Source organism: Theileria annulata, chromosome 1 (assembly GCF_000003225.4).
Source record: "Theileria annulata chromosome 1, complete sequence, *** SEQUENCING IN PROGRESS ***".
Lineage (NCBI taxonomy): Eukaryota > Apicomplexa > Aconoidasida > Piroplasmida > Theileriidae > Theileria > Theileria annulata.
In genome coordinates, this window is record NC_011129.2 from 2,035,075 (window position 1) to 2,055,134 (window position 20,060).

The 20,060-nt window shown below is 34.0% G+C and overlaps 3 protein-coding genes across 3 annotated transcripts, besides 14 other annotated features; all 3 read left to right on the forward strand.

Annotated features, from left to right (window-relative positions):
- The first annotated feature begins 753 nt into the window (after positions 1-753).
- Positions 754-900: a sequence feature (Signal anchor predicted for TA21515 by SignalP 2.0 HMM (Signal peptide probability 0.000, signal anchor probability 0.985) with cleavage site probability 0.000 between residues 49 and 50).
- Positions 754-7,971, forward strand: TA21515 (uncharacterized protein; the record flags this gene model as incomplete). The annotated part of the gene is made up of 1 exon (XM_949369.1): positions 754-7,971. One exon carries the CDS (start codon positions 754-756, stop codon positions 7,969-7,971), a length of 7,218 nt encoding a protein of 2,405 aa, XP_954462.1.
- Positions 826-894: a sequence feature (12 probable transmembrane helices predicted for TA21515 by TMHMM2.0 at aa 25-47, 77-96, 101-123, 129-151, 210-232, 259-281, 302-324, 339-361, 554-576, 1751-1769, 1877-1899 and 1914-1936).
- Positions 982-1,041: a sequence feature (12 probable transmembrane helices predicted for TA21515 by TMHMM2.0 at aa 25-47, 77-96, 101-123, 129-151, 210-232, 259-281, 302-324, 339-361, 554-576, 1751-1769, 1877-1899 and 1914-1936).
- Positions 1,054-1,122: a sequence feature (12 probable transmembrane helices predicted for TA21515 by TMHMM2.0 at aa 25-47, 77-96, 101-123, 129-151, 210-232, 259-281, 302-324, 339-361, 554-576, 1751-1769, 1877-1899 and 1914-1936).
- Positions 1,138-1,206: a sequence feature (12 probable transmembrane helices predicted for TA21515 by TMHMM2.0 at aa 25-47, 77-96, 101-123, 129-151, 210-232, 259-281, 302-324, 339-361, 554-576, 1751-1769, 1877-1899 and 1914-1936).
- Positions 1,381-1,449: a sequence feature (12 probable transmembrane helices predicted for TA21515 by TMHMM2.0 at aa 25-47, 77-96, 101-123, 129-151, 210-232, 259-281, 302-324, 339-361, 554-576, 1751-1769, 1877-1899 and 1914-1936).
- Positions 1,528-1,596: a sequence feature (12 probable transmembrane helices predicted for TA21515 by TMHMM2.0 at aa 25-47, 77-96, 101-123, 129-151, 210-232, 259-281, 302-324, 339-361, 554-576, 1751-1769, 1877-1899 and 1914-1936).
- Positions 1,657-1,725: a sequence feature (12 probable transmembrane helices predicted for TA21515 by TMHMM2.0 at aa 25-47, 77-96, 101-123, 129-151, 210-232, 259-281, 302-324, 339-361, 554-576, 1751-1769, 1877-1899 and 1914-1936).
- Positions 1,768-1,836: a sequence feature (12 probable transmembrane helices predicted for TA21515 by TMHMM2.0 at aa 25-47, 77-96, 101-123, 129-151, 210-232, 259-281, 302-324, 339-361, 554-576, 1751-1769, 1877-1899 and 1914-1936).
- Positions 2,413-2,481: a sequence feature (12 probable transmembrane helices predicted for TA21515 by TMHMM2.0 at aa 25-47, 77-96, 101-123, 129-151, 210-232, 259-281, 302-324, 339-361, 554-576, 1751-1769, 1877-1899 and 1914-1936).
- Positions 6,004-6,060: a sequence feature (12 probable transmembrane helices predicted for TA21515 by TMHMM2.0 at aa 25-47, 77-96, 101-123, 129-151, 210-232, 259-281, 302-324, 339-361, 554-576, 1751-1769, 1877-1899 and 1914-1936).
- Positions 6,382-6,450: a sequence feature (12 probable transmembrane helices predicted for TA21515 by TMHMM2.0 at aa 25-47, 77-96, 101-123, 129-151, 210-232, 259-281, 302-324, 339-361, 554-576, 1751-1769, 1877-1899 and 1914-1936).
- Positions 6,493-6,561: a sequence feature (12 probable transmembrane helices predicted for TA21515 by TMHMM2.0 at aa 25-47, 77-96, 101-123, 129-151, 210-232, 259-281, 302-324, 339-361, 554-576, 1751-1769, 1877-1899 and 1914-1936).
- Positions 7,972-8,820: 849 nt separating the features above from the next.
- Positions 8,821-8,929: a sequence feature (U5; Rfam:RF00020).
- Positions 8,930-9,159: 230 nt separating this feature from the next.
- TA19700 (glutathione synthetase, putative) lies at positions 9,160-11,110 on the forward strand (the record flags this gene model as incomplete). Its single annotated transcript, XM_949370.1, has 3 exons — positions 9,160-9,787; positions 9,817-10,601; positions 10,631-11,110. 3 exons carry the CDS (start codon positions 9,160-9,162, stop codon positions 11,108-11,110), a joined length of 1,893 nt encoding a protein of 630 aa, XP_954463.1.
- An 854-nt stretch (positions 11,111-11,964) lies between these two features.
- TA19695 (uncharacterized protein) lies at positions 11,965-19,968 on the forward strand (the record flags this gene model as incomplete). The annotated part of the gene is made up of 1 exon (XM_949371.1): positions 11,965-19,968. One exon carries the CDS (start codon positions 11,965-11,967, stop codon positions 19,966-19,968), a length of 8,004 nt encoding a protein of 2,667 aa, XP_954464.1.
- Positions 19,969-20,060: the final 92 nt, after the last annotated feature.

Consider the following 20,060-nt stretch of genomic DNA (forward strand, 5'->3'; position numbering starts at 1 on the left):
ATATTATATATATACAAAGTTATAATTATAATAAATAATTAAAAAAGACAAACAGATAAAAATTGGGTATGGGATGAATAAACAGATAGATATAAATAATATGAATTCAAATTCACGTCAAGATAATTTAAGGAAGAGATAAAAACACCGAAGAAGTTAGAATATAAGATCAATTCTTAATATACAATTTCATATAAGATACTTTGGATTATTGCTTAATTGGATAGTGTATAATTAGTAGACTATATATTTGAGGATCTTGATATAGGTTTTAGTTCGATTGATTAGCAATATCTGTGTTCGTGTAATACACATTTTATTATATTTTGGTAATTCAAAGGCAAATAACAATTCTCGTAATATGGAACCAGATCTTAATATGACATGATTAATGAATCTGATATTAAATTAATTAGTAAATAGCTATGGGGTCTGTGAATGAGATTATAATTTCATACTAAATGTAAAGATAACTCAAATAGAAGCAATATTAACAAATGTTAAATATCATGGGTAACGAGTATCGATTGGTTGGTTATGAAATTGATAACCACTTAATAGTATCGCAAGTTATATTATGATAAAATTGTTGATTAAAAGATATCAATTAATGTAAAATATCCCAAAATATACATTGACATCAGAAAGAGATGTAACTTGATACTACCAAGCTCTATTTTAACAATTTAAATGAATGAATCCAAAACTCAATCCCTAATGACTCTAATAACTACCATCAAATAACAACAAGGGATGAAAGTGGCTGGATATAAGGTTCATGTAGATACTAGTAGGACTAATCGTTACTCTAGTCTCTACCATGATTGGTTTATCATCTCTGTAGGTTGTTTTACATATTTTCTGGTTGGTCTATCACTTACTTTAGTTTATGTATTATGTGAGATGGATTATTTCATGTTATCTGGTTTATTTCGTATCCAGAGATTCTTTTCAGATGATGCTTATTATTTTAGTAAACAGGTTGTTCTAATGTATGGTGTGATTGGCTTCATATTTACACTTGTCATTGGACCAATTGGTAAGATCTCATGTATAGTGTGGTCTTGGATTCTGACACTAACATATCTTGTGTTTGGAACATGCTCTTACTTGTTTGGATTCACTCAGTATGGTAAGTTGTTAATTATATCCATCAGCATAATATCACTCATAACACATATTCTGATGTGTAACTTCATATTCTTCCTATTTGATCCAATGACCAATTCTACAAAACCAACTGAAACCAAGTCACCAGATGAGAACTCTAAGAAAGATGAGAAAGATGAGAACTCTGAGAAAAGTAACGGAGATTATAACACTCAGAAAGCTAATAGAGATAGAACTAAGCACTTGAATGCTATTGGTCCATATGGATCATTAGTATACTATAGGGTAATTATGTTCCTGGTTGGATTTTTTCTCGGATCACCTATCCTCTTATTTGTGGTGAGGATTAGTTTATCTGTAGATACATTTTCTGAAAAGGATCCTATCATGTCCTCAGTTGACATGTGTAGAATAATGATGCTCATGTTCTCAATATCAGTTATGGCCAGTATATTCCTTACACTTACATTTTCAAATGCATCAGTAACTGAATATACATTGATGCCATTTCGTATGATATCTTTTAGAAGACTTAAGAAGACTATGTTTAACTTCTTTGATATAGAGTTATTGGTTGTAGCCTGGATCATCAATCCTCTAATCATGACATTAATTCCATACACTACTAGGATCCATTCCGAGTTCCATAAATTCACACTATTTCATAGACTATTATTCTCATTGTTTCTTATTTCCATAATGATACTGATGCACAGAGATATACTCTATAGCTGTATCAGGACCATAAAATTACTTAATGCATCAATATTCAACATCTTATATACTGATGGATATATACAGATCGATGATGAAGATCTTAGGAAGACACCTGTATCAACAACTCCATATTCTAACTACACACTTGGATATTATGCTGATTCAGTATCTATGGTTCCAAATGATATATCAGTTCCATCAGAAGTATCATATCCTTACTTTGATAATGGCTGGGATCATGTTGAGAATGAGGATAAAAAACTCTTGCTTAGGTCATACCAGATTCTTGTATCACTTCGGAGACTATCACACTATATTAATACTGGAGCTGATATTGATATTCGTAACATCTATAATGATCCAGACATATCATTGTGTAAACCACAAATAGATACATCAGATGAATCTGAGACTAATCCTAATGATCCAATGAAATCCACAGTATACCTACTGAATGAATATAAAAGTGAACTTATGTCAATGATAGGTAATTCAATTGTTGGATATAGTAATCACTACTCTTCTGTTATATCAAATATCAACTATTACCTGTGCTATTTAAGATTGTCCATTCTTTATAATAAATTATTTCTTTCGTTTTCCTTTTCTTCTTTTTGTTCTATTATAGTTTCTTGTTCTACTTCAATTGTTAATAATTTAAAACTAATTCTCTCAATGAATTATAATCTATATTATATTCATCGTCTATCAACTCATTTACATTTCGTCTATAATTTAATTTCTAGTATTCAGTATATTGAATATTTGATGCAAAATATGAAATTATTCATTTCTGTAATAGAAAATTTTACATTAATCGGATCATATCTTAATTATTTAAAATGTGTCAGATGTTTAATATGTAAGCTACAATCTTTCCAGTGTAAATTGAAAAAATTTGAAAATTTAAATTGTATTATAAAAAATTTAGAAGCTTTTATTAAAATTTCATGTTTTTTAAATTGCAAAAGTTGTGATATTAAAAAGGTTCAGTGTTTTACTAATGAGCTAAAAAAGGTTCAGTGTTTTATAATTAAGTTTAAATGTATAGAATTCGATGAATATATAAAATGTATTGATTGTTTGATTCAAAATCTTTGTTTTCTTTCAAAAATAAACATAATTACCTTCAGCTTTATATTGGAATGCTCTAAAATTGTTAAGTATAATATTTGTATATTAGAGTATATAAGGTGCAATATCTTGAACTTGCAGAAAATTTATGAAAAAATTAATTTGATTCAAACTTTAATGACAGTTATAGCCAATTTCCGAACTTATTCCACTGTCCTATTTTCTTTTGAAGATGCTAAATCAATTGTAGAAAGCTTAAGAGATATTCACTGCACCATCTCTTGTTTAGAACAGCTTTTGATTAAAATAACTTGTACAGAAAATATGGATTCATTTATATGTAATCTAAAAATGATAGAATGTATTTTACAAAGATTAAAAACTGTTTATTGCAAAATAGACAGTATTCAAACAAGAATACAAAAAATTAATAAATGTTTGAAAGATTCCATTGAACTTAACACAGAAACTTTAAAGTGTTTAGAATTACTAGTTCATCAATTAATATGTATTGAGAAATTAATAAAATATTTTCAAGCTATAGAGCACCTTGTTCATAATTTAAATTATTATTTTTATATAATCCAAAATTTACAATCTTTTCTAAATACCATAATTAAACACGGAATATTAGAATCTTCTTTAAAAAATTCAGAAAAAATCAAATGCTTGATTAAGCGATTAGAGTGTCTTGAAAATATAATAAATGATAAGAAATTAATTAACTCTATTTCATGTTGTCTGAAATATTATAAACCTATAGTAGCTTTATTTAATTTGATTAAGTGCCAAATTTCCAGATCAAGTTATAGCATAGTAAAGATCACAATTTTAAGCCGAACTACTAGAAATAAATGTCAGATTATAAAGGCTATCACCATTATAATGAAGAATTTAGTCTGCATTAACACTGTTTTGCCTTGCTTAGAACAAATTAAATGTATTTCAAAGTTATTGGAATCCATAAAGGGTGTTAAACCCAAACTACTTGCTATAAATTGTTTTATTACAAATTTGACAATAATTGACACTTTGATACAAAGCGTTATGTCAACAAAAAATATAACAGTTTGTTTGGCAATTAGTTATGACCGAAAACTTATTTTGGCATGTACTAATTCTAATTTACAACAAAATTTAATATTAATAAATTCTCTTCTTAGCCTCAAAGAGTATATTGTTAAATTTCAAGATTTATCATCTATTATTAACAGCATAGTGTCAGGGATATCAATTTTTAATAATATAAAGTGTATAGAAACAATTATAAGTCGTTTGGCATTTGTCGAATCGTATACTAATACACTAAAATACTCTAATAAATATAATATAAAATACTTGAAGTTTTCAATAGAATCTGTAGGCAGACAGTTTTTACGTTGTTCTGCCTATTCTACGTCCATTGTTTTATTCGATTTGACTCATGACATAATTGAGGATGATTCACATACTTCATTATCTGATCAATCACTGAGACCTACAATTATTTTGCAGTCAGTATCTATATTATCCAAAAATCTGAATGACATTATATGGACTTTGTTTTCACACAATCAGCTGGAAGAATTCATATTTGCTATATCAAAATCTTACAAGCTATTTGAAATTCGTAAAGAAATTTTTCATATACTAAAATTTGCTGATAATTGTTGCTGTTTCTGTTGCCTTAAACCTATAAATCGTTCATTCCCTTCCCGTCAAGACCTGATTAATAAATCACAGCTAACTGGTTTGAATCCTCATACATTGCTTTTATATGATATCACTGTAAGAGGTAAATTAACACATCAATGTCTCTGTTTAGTAATTAAGTATAGATTAAAACCAAGTCGTCTGATATCCACATGTTATTTTGTTGATATATTATTCGATTTTTTTAACACTAGTAAAAGAAAGTTTGACAAAAAAACTTATTTATCATCTCACACTATCGATATGGCAAAGTTTATTTATTTAATCATTGCTGCCACTTACAAAATTTTAATTTTATTACAACAAAGGTATCTGTGCAATTGTGACAAAACATGTTGTACTTCTGATAAAAGTAATAGTTGCACTTGTTGCAATGGTATAAAAGTCCCATGTTGCTCCTGTCTAAAACCTAAAGCTGACTGCAAATGTTGCTGTAAAGAAAGGAAAAGTTGCCAACAATCATGCTGTAAACGAACAAACAATAATGGTACATCATGTGTTTGCTGTAGATGTTGCTGTATATGCTTCTGCAGATGTCCAGATGATCAGTACTATGCCTACTTTATATCGATGATTCTTTTTATATCACAGCTCTTGGAAGATGTTTTTACCTTTGACAATGAGAAGATTCGAATGGCAACTCAGTATTTATCTAATTTGATAACTGACCTGAATATGATGTATTTAAACCCTCATAAATTAAGGCTAAACAATTCATCAACTAGTGGTAACCAAACTAATAGTGTAACATCTTTTAATATTGGATATGAAATTAAAATATCAGAAAGTAGTATAGAATTAAATTTATGGCTAAGCAAAGTTTTGGGAACTTTTAATAAATATTCCTTAATTATTAAATCACTTGTATTAATAACAATTACAGAAGTTAAAACCTCTAAATTTACTTCATTCTGTCAAAAATGGTCCGAGTTATCCTTTTCTCTCATTAAAGATAAGCATGTTTCATCTGAAACAAAAAAACACATCACGATTATCACAACTCTTATTTCAGAACAATACATGTTGACAATAAAAAATCAAGGATCACCTACAGCTTTAAAATGTTGTACAGATAAGTGCAAATGCAAGTGTTGTAAAATAATATGTGTTTGTATTAGGTTATTTTCCAATAAGTTAAAACTAATAGCTTGCCAATTAACAGAGACTGGAATATTAGACTTGATGAATTCATCATTTAACCATGAGGAATTAAATCAGTTAGCATCTGATAAAATAAAAATGATTAATAATAGTTCTGAAAGTTTGATTAAATCTAGTAAGAACTCTAGGATCAGTGATTCTACAAGTTCCATGATCTATGGTAGTGATTTTGATCATATTAATCCTAAATATTTTGGTTATGATGATGTATATAGACCTCATCCACATTTTGGTTCAGGATACTTTAAGTTTGTACTTAGCAGAGTATTCATTGTCATTATCTTATTGTTCATGTTCATATTCATAAGGACTAGATTTGATAGATTTGTCAAGCCTGATATCTTTGGTGCTTATTTGATCAAGGTAGATTCTAACATTAATAGGTTTAGAGAAGTACTTCATAATAGACTAGGTCACAGCATTAGGAACATTGGTAGGATCGGAAGCCTCGATAGTTTATTTGATGATATGCCAGATCCAAGTCATCATCTAGTATTTGAATATCCAGAGTTAGCTGATATTCAAGATCTTAAGTCATGGTCTGAGAGTGACTCAATATCTGACACATTCACAGATGCTATCTATGATGAGCAGAGTAGGACTGTTCAGGAGTCTAGGAGGAGAAAGGTAGCTTTCTACATATTCATAGTTGTCTTCTCACTTCTATCATCACTTTATTTGAACTTTGTAGTTAGGGATCTATCAGTGATGTTAAACTTAGATCATAATACTTGGTCATACTTCATAAGTATTACTATTCTGATGGGTATGTTAATAAGCCTAGTGGTTAAGTATTGTGTTCATCTCTATGACTTTGTTTATGTTCTAGAGAAGTATAGTAATAGGTTAACTAAGATTGAGAGTTTTGTTGATGATAGTTTTGGTGGAATCACTGGTAACCTAAGTTACACATCCAAGTTCCTCATTCTCTTTCAATTACTAAGATCATTGAAGACTGATATTGTATCACTATTCAGTATGAATTATCCGTACCATATACCAGCTCAAAGTCTGATGAAGAATAAGGTATATCCATACAAGGATATGACAACTGATATGGAGAGAATGATGACATGTGAGAATATAGAATGTATCAGGAATATGGTCCTAGAAACTATTGGAACACCAGAATCCATGGATCTACAAAATATACTTGACTTTATATCATATGCAGCCATAAGGAATAGTTCTGAGTTTGATAAGTATCATGGTTACTTTAGTGGCAATGAACGTTATTTAGCTTGGAGACTTGGTAAACTACTGAGTCATAACTTCTTCCTTCTAACTTATGGAAGATACTCATGTATTCTTGAGATGGATCATATTATTAGGAATCTACAGGTTCCCATAACACAGTTCCATAACTGTCAGATGCTATGGCAACTATTTGGCAACTATGAGTCTAACCTCATCTCACTCAAATGTTTGGGTGAAGAATCAATAGGTGTACCACTTACTGCGATTCAGAGAGATGTTCTAAGAAACAAGTTCAATGAGGAGTATGTTGGTGAATTCACCAAATACCAGGAGTTCATAATGAGGAACCTTCATATCAATATAGATGATGCTGATGATGAAGAATGCAGTTGTTACTTTCCATATCCAGAATTAATCAAGTGTCCACTTGATAGAGACAAGGTGGCTAGGCTCACAAGAGAGTATTTTGGTGACAATAGGAGACTCAGTCTATCACTTCCTACAACCAACTGCAATGTAACCAAACAGATCTCAAATCAAACCAAGTCTTCAAGTGTTTCAGTCACTAAGTTCTGTGATCATTGGTTAAATATGAGACTTGGCTATTGTGATACCGAGGAATGTGAGAAGGCTGTAAGATTTGCACACGAACTTGTAGTGTCAAAACTATCCAGTGACTCAGATGTATTTGAGTCAATTAAGGAAACTATAGCTAGTTTGAAATTGAATATTCTGAATACAGAAGAAGTCTATGAGACTCCAGAAGATATCCACGTACCTATAAAATCTTCAGAACATAAATCACTTAAGGATTATACTAATAAACTTAATGAACTAAGATACAAGACTTCTGATAACTATCAGGATACAGTTCTTGATTATCTAAACAGATACATGATGGAGACCATGACTAATACTGAGAAGATTATGGTCCCATTAGGTATATTCTTATCCTGGTATGGAATACCAATATGTGAAGAGCATATAAGAAATATGGGTAAATTTCAATATCTCATATGAGTTTGATATTAATGCAGTTAATGTAAAATATTATATTTTAAGGATTTGTAAAATATTATATTTTAAGGTTTTGTAAGATAGTAATTTTAAGGTTTCAATTTTAACAGTTTGTAAGATATTTTATTTTAAGATTTTGTAAAATATGTAATTTTAAGATTTAATGTAGTAAATATATATAAATTTATATACAATAGATAAATTTTATACGACATTTAGTTCTAATTTATATTGGTAGTCTGTTGATACATATGAGTCGCTGACTACGTATAGAGTAAGTTCGTGTTTCCCCTTCATAGAGGGAGCTTCAATATCCAGCTTAAGATTAGTTTCGGTGAGAGAGGTTCTTTTAATTCCATATAGTTTATTAACTTTAGTATCCCCAACGACTATCCACCACTGTTCTCTTTTATCGACTGGAAAATAAGGAGCTTTAATGACATCATTGTTCTAAAAAATTTTTATATATTAATATATAAGTATATTACATTATATTAACCAATTACTCATTTTGGAATCCTCTACAAACGCTGTTTCTTGAATTCTTGAAACAGAATCTCACTATGTGTAACCTCAGTTTTACAATATGAACCACAAATTAACATTTAAATTTATACAAAATTTTAAATATGAAATGCCAGGTTTCTAAATTCCGGGAACTATAAAAAATGGAATTAAAATGGATTAAACAATATCAGAATAGTGAGGAATCCTGAAAGTATATGTTCTAACTTTAAAGAACTAAATTGAAAGGGTGAACAAAGAGATGTATATTAATGAAGTAAAAATACAAATGTAAACATATACATAATTATCTAATTAATATTATCTAGAAAGATTGAGTTTTATTGTAGGCGCCTGAGCGCCAAAAAAATTAGATAAATAGCATTAAATGTAGACGCCGCACGGCAATCTTTAGTAAAAGGCGAAAGATTGGTGCGTTATGCGACGACTACTGCGTAAGTGGCGAGCGAGACAATTCCACAAACCCCACCCAGTCAAAACACTCAAAGCGGGTATACAAAAATAAACCTGATAAGCAATAACGGTAGAAAAGAATAAGAAAATGAATACACATTTTGGTAAAAAAAAACAAAAATAAATAATATGAAAATAAATAAATAGAATGTGCAGTTGTATCTTAAATTTTGAGATACGTTTTAAATATTAATCATAGCTGAATCTGTATTAATGCCAGTTTTCCTTCCAGAACTGACCAAACTCCTAAAGAGCCTCGTTGTCTGTAAAAATGAGGAAAACTCTGACAAGATTAAGATTCCATCAGACTATCCACTCCTTCCGAACGAGAGAAACTTTGAAATATGTGTAGATGCTACAAGGAACCTGTTGTTTAAAGGAGGAATGATCCAAAAAATAGAACTCATAAATGACTTGGGAGAAAACTCGTCGGAAAAGTACCAACTTGAGGCTTATGATGGCATTCTTACCATGGTAAATTTTGTTTTATTCCCGCTACCTTTTCCGCTAAAATGCTATCAGGATTGTTGTTTAGCCTCTACGATTCTGGTTGAGATAGTGGATGAAATGTCAATGGACCTCGAGCTACTAAATGATGTATTTAGCCAACTTTTGAAGTATGATAAGTTTGTCAGAGATTTGTTAGAGATTTCAAATGAAGTTTATGGCACTGGAGGTCGAAATATTAAAGATGATCTCAGGACGTATGTATGCAGATCGGATTACTTTATACACATCGACGGTCTTTCAAAGAATAACTCACAAGAAGAAAACGAATTTTGTAAATCGTGTTATTATGATCATTGTTTATGCAGCTTTTCTGCATCTAACCATACCAAGGGTACTTTCTTATCAATTATTTTATTTTAGAGAACAAACAATTGGAATTCAAATTGGTTGAATGTAACAATACAGCGTCCTCGGTATCACATCACTCGGAACTGGTGCACAAGGTTCATGAAAAGCTGTTAAAGACTAATCTTGTTGACGTTAATGACCTGGAAGAGGAACAGGCAGAGAGACTTTTGTTGGAAAAGGAAAAACTTCACATATATAATAACCCTGATACTTGCTTCTCATATGCAATATATGAATCACATAAAATGTACATTAATAAATATAAACCCATATTTGGAAAAAACAGAGTCTGTGTTTTCCTGGTGGTCAGAGACAACCTCAACAATTATTATGATACCTATTTTATAGCAAATGATATGTTTGATAGATACGGGGTTCATGTGAAAACCGTTTGTCCTAAACAAATGATTTGTTGGATGAAGAAAAAAACTCTTTTGCTGGTTAGTGAGTGGGAACACAACAGTGACGGTACAGTTAAACTGCTAAAGTATGATGACTGTAACAATAAACTTCACCCTGGACGACTGGTAGTAATCATGAATTCACAGTCAGACCCAAACCATCTGAACAAACTTGATTGTTTTGAGGTCAGTACGGTATATTCAAGGGATTACTATGATCCAAAACTTATGGAATCGGATGAAAGGGTCCTAATGAGAAAATTTCTTGAGTTTTCAGACGCCATTAAAATTCCAACAAGTGTGGCTCAACTGGTTAATACCAAACGTGCTCAAATGTACTTCAGTAAACCCCAGAATATTGAAAGATTAGTGGCTTTATACAACAAGAGAGTTAAGGTACCACCTATATAGTTAATCCTCTTTAGGGTGTTAAAAGGAATAATGACAATATCGAGCTTGTTAAACAGACTACAATTCTACAGGTTGACCCATCATTGGAGTCAAGTTCAGAAGTCGTAAATGATGCAATTCAAACCCCTTCAGACTACATACTTAAAAGCAACGGCGAGGGTGGATCAGCCTGTACATTTGGAGCTGAAATTTCCGAAAAGTTGAGAACTGCTCTCAATAACAGGGAGGAACTTTGCCAGTATGTTCTAATGAAGAAGATTAAAACACCCTCACAGCCAGCTTTGTTTGTAAAGAATTTGAAAAATGGGTCATTTGAAGTTAAGGGTCACAATAGTCTGACCGAACTTGGTATATATCACTATGCATTATATGATGGTTCTGAATGTAAAGCCAATGAATTCGTCGGTTATCTAGCAAGAACTAAACCGGAATTTGTAACAGGAGGAGGAATTGGAGCTGGATTTGGTTTTGTGAACTCTTTACTACTGTTTTAAATTTGAATTTTAAGAATGTAAAATATTTAATTATTATTCTTGCACATTACACCTTTTCAGTTTGAATGGGTCGACTGATTACTTACAATTTTATAATTCATTGAGGAATATATATTTTAGAATTTTAGTCAGAAGTTATGGGTAGAAATTTTAAATAATTAAATGAATAGTTATAAATAAATGAAAAAGAAAATTGAACATAAATTTAAAACTCTTTAAATAGGAATAATAACAAAAATAATGAAATACTGGATAAAATAAGAATAAATTAAATAAAAAATAAATCGGCTCATTTAAATTGTCATTTTTTATGTAAAAAATTGTGTAATTTCATCATTCATTCCCCATGAACCCAAAGAAAATTTTAACACCATCTTTTGTACTATCCGAATTTATAAACTCATTATTTCACCCATATTTCAAGCCCACTAATTTTTTAACCATGAAATCTTGAAGTTTTTAAAAAATTTCAAAGAAATAGTAACATAAAACTCTATTCTTAGCGTTTGATGTTGTACAAGTTTAATTTAAAAACCCACATGGTGAACAATAAGCCCACAAATTTATATTATAGGGTCAATGTGTAGATTTAATTTCTTATTAATTAATTTGGTCAGGCTTAATAAGAGTAATACTATTAAAGAAGTAATTGGTAATTAAAAGATCATAAATTTGGAGTTTATGGAACCAAATTCCAACTATCTAAAATCAGTAAACTGTAAAATGAAAATAAGTGAAATAAATTTGTAAATTCCGGTCGGTTAATAACAGTTGTGTAATATAGCAAGTTGAAAACCAGATCAGGTTTCAAAATATCGTAAATCATTATAAATTAAACTTTTAAAACAAAGTAAATGGCCTCTGAAGTCGATAATCCAAACAAGGGTCATAATTCTTTGCAAGAAAGAACAGATGAAGGCATATCAGAATCCTCAAGACAACCCTGTATGAGCCAAGAATGTTTCTACCAAGATGATAGCATGTGCCCATGCTATATGTGTAATAATCATGGAATAGACTCAAAGTCGACACTGTCAGACGATGGATTCTCAGGAGTGGAGTTTGCAATAAGAACGTTTTGGAGAATTGCAAAAACACAAAATGATATCGAATCACCAACAGAAGGAAATTCAAAAGGCTTCCATTATAGACTACTGTTACACCCAAGAGGAACAGCAGGAACCGATTCTGAGTCGAGTCACTTATCAGTGTTTGTGGAGGCAGTAGTTCAGGACTGGTACCCTGAATATTGGGTATTCCCAAATGTTAGATTTGAACTGACAGTAGTGAACTTCAAAGACCCGAAGCAGTCGGTAACATCGTGGGCACATTGGAGCTTTTCAAGCGACGCAACATCAAGAGGATGGCAAAAAATGATATCACATTCTAGATTAACAAAGGCAGCAGGGTTTATGGACGATGAAGGAACAGTAGTCATTAGAGGAAAAGCAGAACCGCCATACTCATCACTATGGTCCAGATCCATACTGTACCAACCACAAATGATGTGGGAATATATACCAGATCGAGCCCAGAGAGAAATTTGCTCAGAAATATGCAACAAACTGATAAATAATAATCAACCTACACCAAATCATACAACCGCTCCAGATAACGAAGATGAAAATATTACGGATGTGATGTTGCTCAAGTGCCTAGATTCAGTAGTGCCAGCAGTGACGCCAACATTAGACAGTGATTTCTTGGCGCTAATGGTGCACATTTTGTACCACCTGAGAGAGTTCAGAAGAAGCGTCCTGATGTGGAACTACGAATTCGATGCAGATGTGACGGAAGAAACAAGCGTAATATTGGCACTTCAGAAGGTTTTCGCATACATGTATCTATACCCACTGGCAGTTTCATGTAGAACATATAAACTCTCAGCAATTGATAATCCGAAGATATCCAAGTATTATTTGTATGAGTTGGTACCAAAGACGACATACAAATATAAACCACAATATTTTCAAACAAATAAAGATAATAGTAGTAATGGCGAAAGTACAGATAATGGTACAACAGACGACCTACAACTAATACATGATAAGTATGACCACCCGACTGTTAACTGTTGCTCGTTCGATGGCGGAAGATACGAGTGGGAAGTTAACGAAGAAACAAAAACAAATTCAACTAAAAATAGAGAAGAAGGTGAAAAAACAGATAAAGGAGGATATAGACTTGTACCAGGAAGCCTGAGTTATAGCATAGGAGAGCGACCAGATATATTTTCTAAACTATTACCACCACCACCAAACCTGAAAGCAATCTTGAAAGCAATGCATATGACAGATTTACAAACAATGGAACCACAAGAACAACTGGTAAATCTACATTCAGAAATGTTCACAATGATCTTAAGAGATTTAGCATCAGCGAAGAAAGTTTTAAAACAAAGAAGAATTAAGTCAAACAGTTCAGAATCAATCTCAGACCCAGCAGAACAAGAAAAAAAGGAAGAAGAAAAAACAATACCATTGTGTATGAGAGACCAAACATTATTAGAGTCGACATGCAAGTTTTTATTCTCAGGATCACCAGAAAACGAAACTTTGTTCCGAAACCCAAGTGTAGACGATATCTCCACAATTTACATAAGATGTAAACACTCAAACTCGTTACAAAAAGCATTAGAAGCGACACCAAAGACCATGACGAGATACCCGCAAGTGCTCTTCTTTTATTTATACCCGACCAAAAATGCAAAGAAGGGAGAACTGTTTGATGTGCCACTGAGGTTGGATTGCACGTCAATAAAGTCAACAGTGGCGTACGATAACATGAGCGATGATAGCAGAAACACTAACAACTATGACGATTACGGAGTGTTTGAGTGCTCAGAAGACGAAGATGATGCATTCGGAGAGTTTGATAACGTGTGCGAAAAGGAACACACCTCAGTAAAGTGGTACTCATTATACGCACTGATAATCAAGGAGGGAGATCTGAGGTATGAAGGTTTGGGGAAGGGAACGAGTGCTTTCAACACGCTTCTACTGAGACCAGAGGAGGATGGACCGTGGTATAGAATGAGTGAAGGAAAGGTTGAAAAGTTGACAACAAAAATGGACTTCACCGAGTGGAAGTGCCATAGGGATTTCTTCTGTGTCTCGGCAGTATACATAGCTGAGGACTATATAGACATGCTCCAAGTGGGAGAGGTGGACTTAGTAGGGAACCTGAAACAGTGGAACCCGAATTTGTACTACTCAACGTTGTCAGAATTGGGAGTGAGCGAACAGGAAATCCTATTGGCAATTAAATATAAAATGAATCAATCAAAGAAAGAAAATGATACAGATGAGTACAGTGATGGTTTAATTAAGGATAATTCACTACCTAAGGACCTCAAGTTCGGTAAACAGTTTTTCAATCCTAAAGAACTTGAACAAAAGGAAGATTTAGTAGATAAATTCGGGAAGGAAAACATGAACTCAATATACGATTACCTGCACCTGAGAAGAGTAGGACAGAATCACCCAAGGCTATCCTCATGTTGCGAAGTACACGGATATAATTATGAACTTTTAATGAGACTGGATGAAAAGGAAAGAAGATTAAAGTACGAAGTGCCTGTAACCAAGAGAGATATGATGAGAAGACTTAACCGACTAAATACAATTGCACCTTTTGTGAGCTGGCTATTTAACGCATCTAAAGAAAACACAGCGTTGTTAAACGGAATAAACCCTCCAGCGGACGGAAAATTGTTGGTAAACTTTTTGCAAAAAAGAGAAAGAATCTTCGAAGAGGAGTTTAGACACTTAATTTCAGAAATGTTCTTTAAGGAAATGGCAGAAAATCTAGCGTCAAATGGGATTTATACCTGGAACGGAACGTCATGCTCATGCGGATGTTCATGCAAAACCTGCCTTAATAAGCCTGCAATGTTACTGACTCAGAACGGAAGGTTCCCAGGAGAAAGTCTCAAATCATATTTGTCGGAGCCAGCAACAATACTATTTAGGAACATACAGATACTTAGATGCCATCTAGAGTACTTTTGTAAAGATTGCAGAAACCTGACGCTTCAGTTCCAGGAAAAAAGGTCCAGCAAGACCCAAGAAAAAAAACAAGAAGTGGAAGTTCAGCCGATACAGCACCTGCTGGAAGGAACGCAACTGCAACTGCAGTACCAACAGTTCCTAAGTAATCTCCAGAACAATGGCCCAAACACAAACCCACATCAGAACCCAGATGATATAGTGTCCCACAAGTTGGTGAAGTACGAGTTCGACTCACACCCGACGCTCCAGCAAATACTTAACCCACATAAGTTTGAACCGGGAGAAAAGGGAAGTGAGATGTCACAGTTCAAGTCGACGTCAGAAAGGTCAGCATTGTTTTTAATTGAATGCATATGGGACGCGTGCGTGAGATACACAATGGACTGCAGAACCATACTATTCCTGAAAGCATGCTCAATTGATGCGTTCAATAAAGGAACACCGGCTCCATCGACCGGCTTTAAAAACACGTTAATGCCGTCAGGAGCACAATGCAAGGACCTTTTCGTGTTTGACGGAAGTTTGGGAAGTTGCTCTGAGTTTATGGAGCACGAAGAAATGAACTATGCAGATACCAAGTATGACCTGACGCCAAAGGAAGAGCTGGAGATCATGAAACACTTTAGTAAGAAATACCAAATTCCATCAGTATCGGATATGAGAAACTATTTGAGAAGACAACATGTACTGGTATTCTCACTAATAAGACCACATGAACTCCTTAGAAGTTATCTTGAGCATAAATATAAGATCAACTTCGTGGAAGAGCTAGAAAAATTGGGATATAACGTTGTTTGGAACGAAGAAGCATTCAACCAGAAGGCGAGTTTGTCGGATTTGTCCGAATCTGAGTTAAAGTTGTATGGAATTAACAATCTTGTCCCAGATTCATTGCAAGGAATAGGACACCACCTGTGTAATATCTATGAGAGAATGCTGACAAAAATGTTGGTCCACATGCAGGATGTGGATAAACAAATCTTTCCAAACTGCTTTGATTACGTCTACACAGTGGGAGACATAGCGAGCATAGTCCAGGCGATCAAATTAGAATGTGATAAGACGTTGGGTACTTCAGAATTATCAGAAAATTTAGATAGAAGTGAACTACAAGATGACATGGGCACAAAACACATGGATAATATCAAGTGTGGAAATTCATGTGGGAATATAAGTAGTAATATGCACCTGTGTTCGCACGAAGGATGCGTATGCTTGGGCCACGAATGCAGATATAATTTTGGATACACAGGGTACATACTCCCATTCTGGATAGCTAACGAGATGGCAGACCTGACAGTGTTCACAAATTCACAACTGCAAGCATACAATGAGTCATTGATTGAGGACCTTTCAGAACTGTGTCTAAAGTCAGATGATAAGAAAAAGAAGAAGGTAAAGCCAAGGAAACAGACACTGGAGAAAGTAACCTGTATAATACCACCACTAGATGTTAAGCTCAAACAAATATCATTTGACCAGTTTTTGGCATACAAAACTGACCCGATGGTGTTCATGAACCCGAACACAGTAGCAAGGTTCTATTATAAGAGAGATAAATTCCTAGGAAAACAAAAATTCTCACAGCTTTTCAACCACACGAATCCCTACAAACATAACCTAAACACGTCGCTGAGTTACCTGTCAATACTAAACATCAATAACAAGAAAAGAGGATCAGGTGCAAACACACCAACAATCATATCAGAACAATTTAATTTCGGATACCCAGATAATAAGGTCAACAATAAGTTAAAGGATAGTAAGGAGAAGGGATTTTTTGAAATTACCCTAAAAGATTGTGATACGGGAAAATTTATAGCATCGAAAAGCTTCAGCATAGAAAATAACGAGTCGGAGTCTAATAAGGTTAAAAACTCAATTGAAATAGGAATATTGACGACACATGACTTGTTTGGTCTGGAAGGGTTCTCGTGTGAAACGAAGGTGGTCCCAACGAAGAGACTTTTCGTGAATTACAAATATCACGGGTTGCCAACTAAAGTGTATCACCTGTACTGGGCGATAAGAAAGTTGATAAACTCACAAATGTCAGATGAATTGTTAACATTGGGATCAAATAGACCTAAGAAAAAGTTGAAGTGCATATGCGATAATGAATGTCCGGACGAAAACGAATGCCCAGTAAAGCAATCGTGGAGGCCATGCGCAGGAGACTGTTTCATGCTCTATGCACTCAAAAATGATATGCACTCACTTAGAATAGGGAAGAAGTTCGTTTACATGCAGCCTGGAAGTGATTTGAGCTACTATTTAAACCCAGATAAAGCAAGAGGGCCGGATATCACAGTATTGATTTGTGGTGCTCCATCATCATTCTACCTAAACGGAGCAAGTACATGGTTTCCACTACAAGATGATTCAGACTACCCGCTGCTCATATTTAAGTGGATGTGTGTGGACACGGTGGACCTGGTGTGTCTGGGAGCCATTGTGTGTGACTCGAAAAAACAACTCCAGCAATATATATTCGAGTGGCTCCTCCCAATAATCAAGGAGTTGGGCTACCTCTCATCAAATGAGTCAGGAAAGGAAGGTGGGAATCAGAGTAATTGGACAAATAAAGATGAGGACGTAGACAGGTACCAGGTCCTGGAAGAATGCTCAGTAAGGAGTGTCCAGAACGTACGTAGATGGAGCTGCGCAATAAAGAAGATAAATAAGAGGTCAGGAGATGTCATTATAACTCAACTGAAGAGGACTGTAGACTCGCCAGCGACAATGAGATTTAAGGAATCGGTGCTATTCATGAACTTGGTTAAGGAGCTTACGGAACTTGAAGCACTTGAGCTGTTACCAGATACAAACAATTTCTACAGTGACACATGGTCGAAGCCACAGCAAGATCAGCCAGACTTGGTGAACAAGCTGTCCAAGAAGAAAAAGAGAAAGTCAACGAAGTCTGCAATACCCTCCAACAAAAAGAGCACATTCTCCAAAAGAGTGCAGCCAACACAAATAGATGATGAAGATATCGATGATGATAAGAATGAAGATAATAGCACACTTATCACAAGTTCTGTGGATAACCTGGAACATACTGAAAGGGGTGAAGACCAGGAAATCCACCACACAAAAGAAAAGGATAAAGAGGATGAAGATGAGTCCTATTTCGGAAAAGATAACAGAGATGTGTATTCAATGATGAAACAGAAACTTGATAAAGACATGGATGATGTGATGGACATTGAAAAGAAGGAACATTTTGAGCATATTTTAGAAGAATTAACGGAAAGTGATAAGGAGCCGCATGACATGAACCAGCTTTTGTCAGATTTCAAAGATTTGGAACATCTTGAAGATAAAGGTTATTTGGGAGCTGTGAGTGACATGACGAAACAGCAAATGCAAGACACTGATAGAGAATTCTTTACATCCAGAGAAAACATAGAATCGTTTGAACTCCAGTCAAGTGTCGATAAGACCCCAGAAGAGTTGCAAGATGATATTAGTTTGTTGACCAGAGAAGGACAGTTTAGAAGAATTCTGGATCTATGTCCCACTTTAGGACTTGAAAATGTGTGCGAAGAGGTCTTTTCGATGTTTGAAAATGAGCTAAAGAGAGATTTTGTTCAATTGGGTAAAAGACTAAAGAACCTCCTTAAGTTGGTTAAGATGTTGTGTACAAGAATAAGTCGGCCTGAGCCGGTAAGAGATATGGTTAAGAAGATACATGAAACACATTCTCTAAAGGCTGGATTCTTATTATCTCACTTGTTGTCAGACTATAACCCTACAATACCACTGATGGATGACGTGCTCGAATATGTGTTACAGGACGTCATGAAGTACAGTTATTTCCTGTTCACTGACAAGAATGGGTACATCAGGACAATTCTTCACCAGATGGTTAACTCGCTCTACAAAAACACTAAGATTGCCGATAAGTTCGATTCCTCACTATTATTTCTGATATATGTTATTGCGAATCCCAAAGTAGAATATCCCGACATTAAGACCCAGATCAAACCCCTTGGTAAACTTGAGTCAGATCACGATCGGTTAGAGTGTGAGAAACAAATGTCGGATGAAAATCCAGAAACTTTAGATAGTGAAGAGCTTTCTGAAAACAACGTCAGAACTCTTTTGCAAAAGAAAATGGATTTAGTCCACAGAAGGACAATCAAGGAAACTTTTCTGTTCAATTTTGAAGATAACGAGGGGCTTGTAACTAAACCGATGTTGGAGTGGCTAGATGAGGAAATCGAACAGTTTGAACGTTTTTTCCTCCAACAGCTTAAAGTGTGGTGGAACACGCGCCAGATGATTCTGGATAAAATCAAGTCCAACATCCACGCAACCTCAGGTAGATTTAAAGACTCTTTGATAATCCACATTAACAATAATGTAAAAACAAACGCACCTGGTAAAGATAACCTTAGTTCTAAATCTGGGAAAGATGAGCTGTTTCTTGATCTCTTTGAGTTCAGAATCCTTCTGTATTTTGTGGAAAATTACCCAGAAATTACTCTATGCTTCAATAGAGACTCTATTACTCTGTATTTTAGCGGTAAGATCGACAAGAGAGCTTTTCTAAAGTCAATCAAGGAGTCTAGACAGTTTTTCGGCTCCAAAAACACAATTCGCTCAATTCCAAATCTCGCAATTGAACACACTGATACTACTTCCACCGCTGCTAGTCTCATGGACATGCAGCTCAACAATAACAAGACTGCGTTGCTTTTGCTTTCGATAAAGTACTCTAGTTTTTCTCAGCAGGTCGACTCCCAATTTTTAAAGTCTATTTCTTCTTACAAGACTTACAGGTCTTTTAACATTCCTCCCCCTCCAAGCAGTTCCGCCAGCTTGGTTCAGGATTCGATTTAGTTGGATATTCCCCAACACCATACTACTTTATCAATTTATTAAATTATTTATATACCTGTTCAGATGTAGACTTGTATTTATAAACAATGTTA